The 12,589-nt window shown below is 50.9% G+C and overlaps 1 protein-coding gene across 3 annotated transcripts in view; it reads left to right on the top strand.

The window, feature by feature from the left end:
* PLXNA1 (plexin A1) overlaps nt 1-12,589 on the top strand; it is a 94,941-nt gene that overhangs the window by 66,602 nt on the left and 15,750 nt on the right. For all 3 annotated transcript variants that reach the window (XM_042823200.1, XM_042823198.1, XM_042823199.1), the window contains exons 20-24: nt 650-884; nt 2,369-2,511; nt 5,755-6,011; nt 8,404-8,470; nt 12,048-12,194. In XM_042823200.1, the coding sequence (XP_042679134.1) occupies nt 650-884; nt 2,369-2,511; nt 5,755-6,011; nt 8,404-8,470; nt 12,048-12,194 (849 nt within the window). The remainder of the gene's footprint in view (nt 1-649; nt 885-2,368; nt 2,512-5,754; nt 6,012-8,403; nt 8,471-12,047; nt 12,195-12,589) is intronic.

The raw sequence follows: 12,589 nt of genomic DNA, 5'->3' as shown, positions 1-12,589 counted from the left end.
ATACAATCTTCATGCCAGCACTGACCCTACTATGTGTGCTCATCCTCAGACAAGGATGGATAGCACACTTGCAGGAACAGTCCTTGGGAGCCTTTTCCCTTTGCCCCACGCATTGCTCTCCCTAATTGTGTGCTTGCTGGAGGACCAAATGTTTTGTCCTTATACTGGCACATTGAGACGGCTGTTCCTTCACCCTGCTAAGAGTTGCTGGGTGCCAGGGCACAGCTGGAGCCGAGCACAGGGGGGTTTCCACCTCATCCATGGTACCCACTCGCACTGTAAGCCACACTCCATGTGCATCAGCTTGTTGCACAGCAGTGCTCATGCTCCTGGTCTGCATGGCCTTGCTTGCTTGAAAGGGACCTGATACACTCCCCCTGGGCTCCCCATCTATCATGGAGCTCGCTTCACATCCCATCTGTTATTGTAATGCTGTCTGAATGAGACATCAAACTCCCTGCCCGTTCCATGTGCATGTTGGCAGCGTGTCCTGCATCCCATTACCATGCACTGTGCTGCTCCGGACGAGCTCCTGGGGCACTGGGGGATGCTCTGTGTTTCCCCACATCCGTTTGTTCCCAGTGTGGTGGGAAGTCACGATGCCCCCTTAGTGTCCTGACCCTTTGCTTTTTCTTTCCCTGCGATGCAGATTAAGGCTGGAGGGTTTGAGTTCTCCCCGGGCACGCTGCAGATCTACTCGGACAGCCTGCTCACCCTGCCTGCCATTATTGGGATTGGCGGTGGCGGCGGCTTGCTGCTGCTCATCATCATCATCGTCCTCATCGCCTACAAGCGCAAGTCCCGCGATGCTGACCGCACCCTGAAACGCCTCCAGCTTCAGATGGACAACCTGGAGTCCCGGGTGGCCCTGGAGTGCAAAGAGGGTGAGCAGTCCTGGCCTCCAGCTTTGTGTTGGGTCTGGGTTTCATATCAGGCACCATGAGACACTTCTGTCCTTTACTAATCTCAGTGCGTGGGGTCAGGATTCAGCCCTCTGCCTCTCACCTCTCCCACCTCCATCCTCTTCTTTCTCCCTGTGGTACCCCATAGACTCTCACCTGGACTCTTGCTTTCCCTGTGGGAAAGTGATGTCTCTGTGCCACCCCCATGCTCTGGGTGCTCCCACCCTTTCCTCATTGCCTATCAGAGAGGGAATAGAACTGAACAAAGCTGCTTTGTCAGAGAAAGGAAAACTATTTTGGGTGGGATTTGGGGATTTTTCCAGTTGAAGAATTCCCCTCTGTTTCTCCGAATGTGAGCAAAGGGAGCAAAGAGGGTAGCGAGGGCTGCCTGTGAGCAGGCAATTGGTCTCTCATTATGTGATAGACGGATGCTGTGAAATTGGACAGAATTCCTTGTATGATCCTGCTGATAAAACCTAATTGCCCATTATCCCCCTGAGCTGGCTCCCAAGGCCCCGACCCTGCCAAGCACCACCACAACCAGCCTCAAACCTGCGGATGGAGCAGGCACCTACAACGAGATAATAAAAAGGGGAATGCAAGAAAAACCCTTTGCTTCCCCAAATCCCCATCCCTAAACAGGCGTGTGGATGGCAGTGGTGACAGGGAGAGGGGAGGGAGCTGGTGTCTTGTCTTCCGCAGCTGGCAGATAAAAGGATCTGCTTTTAATTAAAAGGCACAATCTCTTCCCTGCCTTTTCTCTTTTCTAGTCCCACTAGTTACAGATAAGATAGCACGCCTTTCAAGCTGACGGTTTGTTTTTTCTCATCAGGCTGACGAGCCTGCAGCCCTCTGCTATGCTTTCAGCTCCCTTTAAAGTGTCGTTAATTTGATTTTTCTGAGGGTTTTCTCCCCCTCACTCCCCCAAACCCTTTCCCTTCTCTAGGACTCCTCTCCCGTCAGCTTTTCCCTCTAGGTGCAATTAAAGGTTCAGGACCTCCCTGCATTGCTTTCCCTTGGGAATCGAGAGGTGCTGGGGTGGGTGTGTTCAGCTCTTCAGTAGTATTTAGGTCAAAACAAAATGAGGACATTCTTGTGGTTTCTGCTAACGTTTCCCCCAGAAGCTCTGGCTTTGTGCAAACCTTGCCTTTCCCAGCTGCCCCCGGGATCCCATTGAGCCTGTGAGTGCTGAGTGAGGGGAATTGCTGCTTCTGGGACCCGCTGGTCCCGTTCCCAGCTCTACCACTTGATTTATTCCAAGGGGATCATCCTCTCTGCCTGCAGCTCTGTTTCTGTTTCTCCATGTGTAAGATGGGGGCAGCGATAATATGCAACCCAGTGTGCAGGATGTGGATCCAATTCTGAGCATTGCCCTGAGACCCACCCATCAGATGCCATGGAATGTTTTGAGTGGCAGTGCAGCATGCTGGGGGCCGTGTTACTGAATTCTGCTTTTTTCCATCCAGCCTTTGCTGAGCTGCAGACGGACATTAACGAACTGACTAACGACCTGGATGGGGCCGGCATCCCTTTCCTGGATTACCGCACTTATGCCATGCGGGTTCTGTTCCCCGGGATAGAAGACCACCCGGTGCTGAAGGAGATGGAGGTGTGGTACTGGGTGTCTGTCTGTCTCTGCAGGGTTTCATGCTGGGGATACACCTCTGGGCTAGAAAGGGGAAGGAATGTGACGTGGCCATGCTCATCTGCCTCCTTGCAGCTTCTGAGCTGTGACTACGGAGTTTGGTGGTTCCAGAACAGGCTGCCCTGAGCATGGGGCTACAGAGATACTCCGGAGGCATTCAAGGCCAGTCTGGATGTGGCTCTGGGCAGCCTGGTCTAGTGGTTAGCAGGGTTGAAACTAGATAATCGTTGTGGTCCTTTTAAGCCCAGGCCATTCTATGATCCTCAGGCGAACGGGGAGGGATGCAGGCTGGTGAGGGTGGGCAGAACTATGCTGTTTTCATAGCTGAGCTATGCCAGAAGTCAGGAGTGATTCCAACCCTTCTGCAATAGAACGGATAAACAGCAAATAGTGGAGAGGGTGAAGTGTTTTGGGGCTGTGTGGGGTAGGAATAATAAAGGATTGCTGCTGCTTCTGTGCTTGCAAGGTTGGTGGTTGCACTACAGGAGGGATGGTGGAAACTTCAGGGATGTGAGCTTGGGCTGAGTGGTTGCTGCTCTCTCTGACATTAATATCAATATTTATATTAGTATCATTGCTGCTGTCATTTTCTACAGCACTTGCTTTATTCATTTGGGTTTGTTTGATGCCTGCAAGGCTGCTCTTTGCTAGCAGACTTGTCTAACGTGTCCTGTGTCTGTGGCTCTGTTTCCCAGTACAGAGCCCAACCTGGGCATCCTGCTCCCCAGAACAGCACCCTTTTCTTTCTCAGCTTCTCCACACCTGCCTCATCTGGGGCATGCAATGCAGGGCTGCTGGGGCTGCTCTTGGTTGGAGAAATGAGGTGGATGAACCTCGGCTTCCCCTTGCTTCTGATCTGGTGTGGTAATTAGTGTTGGTATGGGAGAAGCACTCAGCTCTGGTGCAGGATGCATGGTTGCTAGTTACAACCTGAGCCCTTACCAATTGCAAGCACACGTGCTGGTGTTGTCAGGCAGCATAGCCTCAACGGGGGGAGCTGGCCCTGTGCCTGCTCCATAATCCCAGCTCCGGAGGCAGGGGGGTCCCTGTTTCCGTGGATTTCCCCATGCAGCTCAGGTTTCCCAGATGCTCAGAGCTGTTGCTGGCTATGGGGCCGGGGAGCAGCCCTCCCCTGGGCACAGCCCTTCCTGTCCCTGCAGAAGCCTGGCTCAGCTCTTCTCTGCTCCTGCTCCTAAGTGTATTTCTTAAGATTTTTCCTGGAGGCAGTGATGCATAGCTGCTGGAACAGGTGTGTGGATGGGGCACCTTGAAGTGGATGAGAGCAGAAAGCTTTAGTGGCAGCATCTGCAGATGCTGCAGTCCTCTCCAAAGGGGAGAGGGGTGGAGACAATGTCAAACTGGAGCTCTGGAGAGGAAATTGCAGAGGAGTAATTGTAAATTATCCAGGGGGACTGGGCAGGAGTTCATCCACTCCCAGCTCCTAATTGAAAACATCCCACCAGAAAAAGCATGCAGACTCAGCCTCGCCTGGGGCAGAAAGGGTTAATATTGCAAGGAAGCAAAAAAAAAAAAAAAAAAAAAAATCACCAAAAAAACCCAAAAGAGATTAAATAAAGCAACTACAGTTGTGCAAGCTTCATATAATTGAATCAGGTTTGCTTTTATTTGTCTCTTTGCTCAGAGTGTAACATTAGTTACTGCGGATGATGGGAGGGAAGCGGCGCTCGCTTGCGCACCCGCTAATCCACAGCCAAGCATTACACTGTCATTACCAGCTCCCTTTCTCTTTACGTTTGTTGGAGGGAGGTTTGTTGCTTTGTGTGAGTTTAAGCCTGATTAAATATTTAATTCGGTATTGTTCATTTATTTCTGCTAATGATCAGCGAGTTAAACACAGCGGGGCAGGCAGGCAGCAGGGCGGTGTGTGTAGGGCTGTGCGCAGTGGACACTGCCATCCTCTGGTGCCCTTCCCAAACCCTACGTGGTGTGTGCTGTTGGGCAGGACCCATCCCCCAGCTGGCTGAATGCCAGTTGAATGCCATCCCTGAAGGTGTTCCAGAGCCATGGAGATGTGGCATTGAGGGATGTAGTCCGTGGGCATGGTAGGGTTGGAGTGATGGTTGAACTCAGTGATATTAGTGGTCTTCTTTTGCCTTAAGGATGCTGTAAGTTGACATGATGGTGATAGGTTGATGGTTGGACTTAGGTGATCTTGGAGGTCTTCTCCAACCTTAATGATTCTATGAGGGACGATTCCTGAGAACAGGGACAGAGGTTTGTCGCTTCCCCAACTCCATGCTGGGATGTCCTGGGGCAGGTGTTCCCTCTCTCCTGCATGGCGAGGAGACACGCAATGCTCATGTGACACACATGACAAGGAAATGGGATTATTCTTTTCCTGTGGGAAGCATCAGCAGTTTTGGAGGGGGAAGGCACAAGCACGAGGAGCTTCACTGAACCCAAAAGCGACGCTCCAAAGTTTTGATTGAAGTGAAATGATTTGATGTGTCAAAACGCTCTCCTTCATTTTGAGTTGATGTTTCGAAATGAAGAGTCTTGTTTTGTCTCCAAATATCGACACAAAATGAAATTTCTCACTTATTCTCCCAATCAGGAAGACAAGGGGAAAAAAAAAATCATTAAAATTGATGTTGTACCAGAGAGAGGCTTTTATTCAGAGGAAACCATCTTTTATAATAGGAGGATGTTGTGTGTAAAAATGCTCATTTCTGGTAAGAAACATGGTCAGTGCTGAGCAGAGCAGTGCTAACAAAGGCGATGGGGAGATGAAAGGAACCCAGCCCACTCCCAGCTGGACATGTCTGAGATACAGCTTCAAAAGCAAAAGAGAATATTTCAGATTGTGTCTGGAGAGGGGTAGACCCGGGTTTCCACTATTTACTCCTGTCTGAAATCTATTCTCCAAAACCTAGCAGCTTTATTGACTGCAGAGCTTGATATCGAGGCTTTATTTGCTTTCTGGATATTGGAAAGGGGCAGGTACTCCTTCAGTGTGATACTCACACCATGCTTTGGGTGGGAATTGAGCTTCTTGATATTGAGATTCTGATACTTGGGAACAAAGAGAATGTAGGTGAGGGATCTGCATGTATGTCTGTGCATACATGTTTGAAGATGATGTATGCAATGATGCCCCAAGACTGTGCTGACTTGATGCGCAGCCCCCCTGATTTCTCACTGCCCTCCTTCTTGCTCCCATCTTCCAGCTTTGCTCTATCCCTGCAGGTCCAGGCAAACGTGGAGAAGTCCCTGACCCTCTTTGGGCAGCTCCTGAACAAGAAGCACTTCCTGCTGACCTTCATCCGCACGCTGGAGGCTCAGCGGAGCTTTTCCATGCGAGACCGTGGCAATGTGGCCTCACTCATCATGACAGCACTGCAGGGTGAGATGGAGTATGCCACGGGTGTTCTGAAGCAGCTTCTCTCTGACCTCATCGAGAAGAATCTGGAGAGTAAGAACCATCCCAAGCTGCTCCTGCGGAGGTGAGTGGCCATTTGAAGGGCTGGAGTTGTTTGGTGGTGCCCCAGTGTGCTAGCGGCCAACAAGAGCCCTTTTTTCCTCACCTCCTCTTCAGGGGCTTTGTCCACCTTGCCAGGCTTGGCAGGGTTTTCCAAGCAGATCTCTTCAAGCCAGGAGTCTCACCCAGGGCTGGGGTAGAGCGTGAGCAGAAGGCAGCATGCCAAGCCCCGCAGTGAGTCTGCCTGGGCCATCAATATTTAATGATAGCTCTGAGCTCTCCTTCATCACAGGCTGATGAATATTGAAAGATGCACCAAGTGCTGAACAAAAACAATTAATAAGCTCCACCAGCCCAGCCCGAGGCCCTCCGTGCCATCCCTTCACATGCTGTGCCTGTACCAGCCCACAGCAGGGATGAAGCAGCATCCCTCCAGTGGGGATGACTGCAGTGTTGGCATGTCACCAGAAAGGCATGAGGATGCCAGAGCATCTTTCAGACATCATCTGATGTTTTTGGCATGGCCAGACTGGACAGAGCGCACTGGGCTTTGTGTGCCTGGCCATGGGGAGATGCCTGGAGCACGTACAGCTGCAAGCTGGTCCCTGGCTGTGTTCCCTTGGCTGGTCTCTGCCTCATTTGTCACCTGCATCCCAAAGGAGCCCACGGTTTCTCACAGCACCTCAAAAGGAATAATGTGCCAGAGGGTGCAGTGCAGATGTGCAGCTGGCAAGGATAGGACCATGGGGGAGGCAACCCATGTGTCCCTGATCTGAGCACATCCCTAGGCTCTTCCCCTCTTGCTGTCCCTCCACAGCAACAGGCTTCACCACGGCAGGTGGAGCTGTGGGAGGCTTAGGACAGGGATGAGGTTCCCTATTAGTCCCCTGCATGTTCCCAGGTAAAATTTAACCAGACTTTGCTCTTCCTGCAGCCATGGCATTCGAGGCTGTGCTTCCTTCCTCCATCCTTTTGATTAGCTGTGCTGTTGGGTGAGAGAATGTACTTACCGCCCAGAGCAACCGGATTACCATTGATCTTACTGGGGAGAGCTGTTATTTATTTATTTTGTTATTGGATAATCTCCCATTGCTGTGGCATCTGGCCCTGTTGTAGATAAAGACAAGTATCTGCTTGGAGTTCAGGCTGTGGCACTGGAGATGGATGTTCGGGGCAGTCGGTGGAGAAGCTGGGCTGGGGCTGAGGAGGATATCTACTGGTAACATCAGCCCATCCTTTCCTTAGCTTTCTCCCCACATCCCTTTCCTTGTCTCTTTTTTCTCCTCTTAATGGATTAATCTTTGCTGATGGGCTCAAGAAAGCTTTCCTCCTGCAGTCTGAGGTATTACCATCCCCTAATGCCTTAAGGAGGGCTCTTCTGTGCCACTGAGGGCAAAAAGGGATAAACCCCATTAACACCAGAGAAAGGCTTGGAGGGGACAGTACAACCCCAAGTCAGTGTGAATAAACTCCAGGAAAGTGGATTTCCTACCCTAGCCATCTGGCCATGGAGAATGGCTTCTGTCCCATCTGCCCTGCATGGCACTGCCTTTGGGCAGCAGGATCACTTCTGAGCACTCTGGAGATTCAGGTTCCTTCTGGTTTGTGTTTCCTGAACCAACCTGTATCCGTTTCCTTGGTATAACAGGAATGCAGATCTGTCTGGGAGGTTGTTAGTATTGCTTGCGCTTTCGGGAGCATCTGCGTTTACAAGTGGCTGATCTGATGATTAATGGGTGGATAAGCTGAGAAGTATAACCAAAGGGTTTCAGGAGTCTGGCTGGCATTTTTACCCGAAAGGGAGTGAAAGTGACTTTAAAAGTAATGGACGTGTTAATGTGAATTTTAAACTTGTGGCAGCTAGACCAGACTGTGGTGCAGTGACAGGCACGTTTACTGTGAGCTGTGTGGTGGTGATGGGCCAAAGGGATGGGTTGAAAGAGACCTTAAAGACCATCCGGTTCAGTGCTTTCCTTTGGGTCACGCACTAACTGGAGAGCTTCAGGGAGGTTTTGGTGGTACTTGACCTAGCTTAGGGGTCTCATACAGTCCACTCTCTGCAGAGGGAGCTGCCAGGTTCCAATAGGACATGACAAAAGAAACGTATTTCATTTAAGTAGAAGGTAACAGGGAGAAGTAGAATGCTGGTCATCCCCTGGGTGAGACTCCTCACGGGGTGAGGTCGTCTGCGTCTCTCTCCACTTCTCCAAGTATGCTGGAGACCTATTTGCTTCTCCCTCTTGCAGGTGGGCAGGCATGTCACTAGGGCTTTTGCTGTCTGCCCTGCTGTCTTGTGCCTTTCCAGATGTGACCTTTTAAAGCCGAAAATAAGTTAGCCACAGTCCAGGTGGCAGTGGGTAGGATCAGAGACTTTCAGTGTCCTCTCCTGATCGCTTTGCTCTCTGCCTTCCCTACAGAACAGAGTCAGTCGCAGAGAAGATGCTGACAAATTGGTTCACGTTTCTGCTGTACAAGTTTCTGAAGGTGAGTTTGGGAGGGATTGCTGACCCTCTGTCGGGACAGAGATGGGTTCCTACCTCACTGGGCTGGGCAGTGTGTCACCTGGGGCCTGGGCTGATGTGTTTCATTAGTCTGCAGTTCCCTCCTGGAGTGATTGCTTCCCAGGCCTTGGTTTCCTTCCCACATTTTTGAGATGTGATTACTGATTCTGGCTTTCCTTTTGGGGAAATAGCTGAGATTGAGAAATGAAATGCAGGCAGAGATTGCTTAATGCATTCTGGTTTTGAGATCTTCATAAAAACAGTGCCCCGGAGAAAGGATAAATCTGTAGGAGCCCAGATGAGTCTTGAATCCCTTTCCAGTGATCCCTGCTCCTCCCTCCTGTCACAACGCAGGAGGATGAAGCCCCAGGAACTGGTCCCACTTAGACACGCTTGTGCTCAGAGGATATTTCTGCCAATTTGCTCTCATTTTCCTTCATCTGTCTTTTGAAACCGAGGCTTCTCACGGGGGCCTTGTTTCTCCCAGGCATCTGCACTTCTGCTGTTGCTTCCCCTCTAAAAGTTGCCCCTAGGTCAGCAACTTCCCCATGGCCATCTCACGTGTATACAGGGACAGATGCTGCTGAGCACCTTGCCCACATTGGCAAGTACTGTGTCCTGGTGGTGCTTTGGACTGAGGCTAGTGATCCTGCTGTTGGTTTGTCAATCACCGAGGTTGTTTCTTGGGATCCTGCCTGGCTCAGTGAGGCTGGGTGGCATGCAGTCGTTTTTGTGGGATTTCATCCCTCATTAAGAAAAAGGGAGTTTGAACCATTTCCAGCCAAGAGATGAGAGTGAGCAGGAGTCTGTGCAGAACTCAAGTGATCGTCAACGAGAGGTGATTTATAATATCACTTATGTGCACTTGGCTTTTTGCCTCTGTCGAGGGATAGCCTGTATCTATAAAAATCTAGCTGTAGCGTGTGGCAGAGAGTGCTTTCCAGGGGTGGGAGAGGAGAAAAGCAGTGCCATTCACAGGGATATTGCAGACTTCCCTAACCTCACGCTGCTGCTTTGCTCCGTGGTGCTTCCCCTGCCTCTTGCAATGGCATGTTAGGAAGGAGGACCTTGCAGCCTCCTCCTAAAGAGGGGAGACAAAGGAGAAGGTCAGATCCCCCCCATTTTTGATGGTCAAAGGGGATCGCTATGGATGAGCTTGAAGTGAATGTGGTTATTCTGCACTCCAAAGCAGAGCATGCATCCTTCCAACACCCAAGGTGTTGGATTTGGGGATGCTGCTAGTTTCACGAGCATGATCTGGTGCCCTTGTCCTGTTCTTGGCTGGCTGGAGCCCTGTGGATGTGTCGCAGGGATGTTGTCACCTCCTTCAGAAGCTACTTTGGATGGGTTCTTTTGCCACCGCTGGACGCAGAGATGGGGTCAGGACAGTGCCTTTTTCTGAAGGGTTTGGCTAAGCCATTGCACTGGCAGAAGAAATCACCTCTGGTCTCTTTGTGGTTGCAGCAGGAGAAAGAAGTCTGCTCTAGGTGCACTATTACAGGAGGAATATGCACACAGGGCTCAGGTAAACCCACCGGTTTACCCAAATCATCTCCTTGGGGAAGTGGTGGAATTTTCAGTGCTTGGGTCAGTCAGAATGGATTGGAATAGGCTTAAGGGTGCCCCTACTATGCTGCCTCTACTGAAGGAGACCCATGGGCCCTTTTCTGCCTGTCTTCCGGCGGTAAAGATCACAGGTGGCATCAAAAGCAGGGAGAACCCGTGGAGTAGATGGAGAGGTATCACAGCAGACAGTTTGCCAGCAGGAAAACATATGCCTTGCACCAAACCGCAGTAATTGTGCATGTAAATGAGGCAGGCGGATGTGTGCCCAGCTGCCAGAGCTGCGCTCAGCAAATCTGCCTGGAGCAGGCTGGGCATTTGGCATGGCACTGGCTGGGACAGGGGATGCGGGTAGGATCAGCAGGACAGCCTCCTGCTGCCCAGGGCTGAGGGTAGAGACAGTGTTTGGAACACTTGCTGGGTAGCATTTATCAGATGCCTGATGAGACACCCCAGTAAAACGGAGAGCCATAATTCAAGACAAACAGTGAAAAATGCTCGATATTAGGTGCCTGATGAGCTACATCTAGTTGATACGGTAGTTTGAGCGTTAGCTGGCTCGCCTCAGCCTGCACCCAACACTCTGGATGTACCATTCATAGGAGCTTGCTTGGCCTGCAGGGGTTATCCCCCAGCTCCTCCTTGTTCTATTCTCCAGACGCAGCTGGGAGGTAGTGGTCGCCCGTCACCATGCGGGCTGGCATGTCCCCATCCCATGGGTCCCCTCCTGGCTCAGAAAGCCTGCATGGTGCTGGAGAAGTAACTTGCCCATCGCTGGGATCCCCTCCATCCCTCTGGGGAATCCATACGACCAAGATCTAACCTATGGATCCCCAAAGAGGTTCATTACTCATCAGCCAGGCTGGTGTGTGAGCAGCGGAGGAGGTGATCCCTAGACTCAGCGATTTATTTTCCATCCACGCTACATTCCTCAGACTGGAAGACTCCCAGGTAGTTTTTATAAGCAATGAAAAGAAGCAATTTCTTGTTTTTCTTCCTTGGCTGGTGAGCTTGTTGTGAGTGCTGGGGGCTCATGGCTTTGGGGCAGCCCAGCAAGGTGGCTGTTAGGATGTGGCATAGCACCCACCTTGGGTCTCACTTCTCCGAGCTGACTTAATGAAGCCAAGTTAGCAAATGAAACATAATTTCAAAGACAGGCGTGTTGTCGGAAGGTCTGGGGATGATGTATGCCTGTTCCTGCTCGTTAGCAGCTGTCTCTTTAATTACCGCAGATGCTAACGAGATGCTAACAGCATATGGTGACAGGGAGAGCAGCCGCACTTTGCACCAAAGTACAATTTATTTGTGAGGCGGCTGGGAGGGAGGGGTGAGGGCTGGTGGGGTAAAATCTGTTGAGATTTCTCCCAGTCTTCCCTGCTGCCATCCTGCCCTATTTTCCCATTCAGGAGTAATGTCTGTATCTGGAAGGATATGCTGGGATGCAGTGCAGTGAAGCAGTTTGAGCCTTGTGTGGTAAAGGGGTGTCCACTTTCAGCTGCCCTTCTCCAGCTCATAGTTTCAGGCTGATTGGTCCATTGCTGTGCCATGGCTCTGGCCTTACCAGATCCTGAATTGCTGCAGTTTTAACATCCAGCTTCTTTGGATGAAGCATCTGGTTCCTCTCCCTTCCTCCCACCTGGCAGATAGACACTAATGTGGCTAGTAGCTAGTGCTGGCTCTGACTGTAGGGGTTTGACAGTAGGGACATATAGGTGGCAAATGGCTTAGCTGCAGGAAATGCTCTCCCAGTCCATTTCATCAAGTTGGAGACCTCCAGCAAGTTTTAAAGGAGAATGAATTGCTGCAGGGGAACAAATTGCTTCCATGTGCTCCTTGCAGTCTTGGGGAAGGGTTGGAGGTGGTTTATAAAGTCACAGGTGGAGCTTGATGCTGCAAGGGCACAATAGGCTTCTGTCATTGTAGTTCTGAAAGGCAAGGTTGGTGCCTGACACCTTCTCTCTCCTCTCTCTTCCTCCCCTCCGTCCCCTGTTCCACAGGAATGTGCTGGGGAGCCACTCTTCATGCTGTACTGTGCCATCAAGCAGCAGATGGAGAAGGGACCCATTGATGCCATCACGGGAGAGGCTCGCTACTCCCTCAGTGAAGACAAGCTTATCCGGCAGCAGATTGACTACAAAATGCTGGTTAGTGCAAGTGGGAGCCTCGCTCGCACTAGTTCTTGCCACGATCTCTAGGCCAGTTATTTAACAAGGTTTTGGAGACACCCATAGGCTTTGCAGAGAGTGTTTTTTCTCTTACTACTCTTTCCAGTGTCTGTGGGAATCAAAGTTAGATCCTGGGGATTACCATGAAAGATGGAGAACTACTGCTTCTCCCATATGGGCTGTCTGTTTCGTCCAGCTGTGTGTTAAGTGGTCCTTCCTCTGGCTGAAGCTGTAGCTGGTTCTTCACCACCTTCTCTCCACCTGTGTGGAGATGAGAGTAAAATGTGCTTGGACAGTGCTGAAGCTTTGCAGTCTTTTTTGAATTGGGCATGGTTTGCTGGCCCAGGATTGCTTCACAGATATTACATTGCCTA

Source organism: Centrocercus urophasianus, unplaced genomic scaffold (assembly GCF_019232065.1).
Source record: "Centrocercus urophasianus isolate 14NV4802_14NV808 unplaced genomic scaffold, USGS_Curo_1.0 seq_22, whole genome shotgun sequence".
In the NCBI taxonomy this organism is placed as follows: Eukaryota; Metazoa; Chordata; class Aves; order Galliformes; family Phasianidae; genus Centrocercus; species Centrocercus urophasianus.
This window is presented reverse-complemented; position numbering and strand designations above follow the sequence as displayed.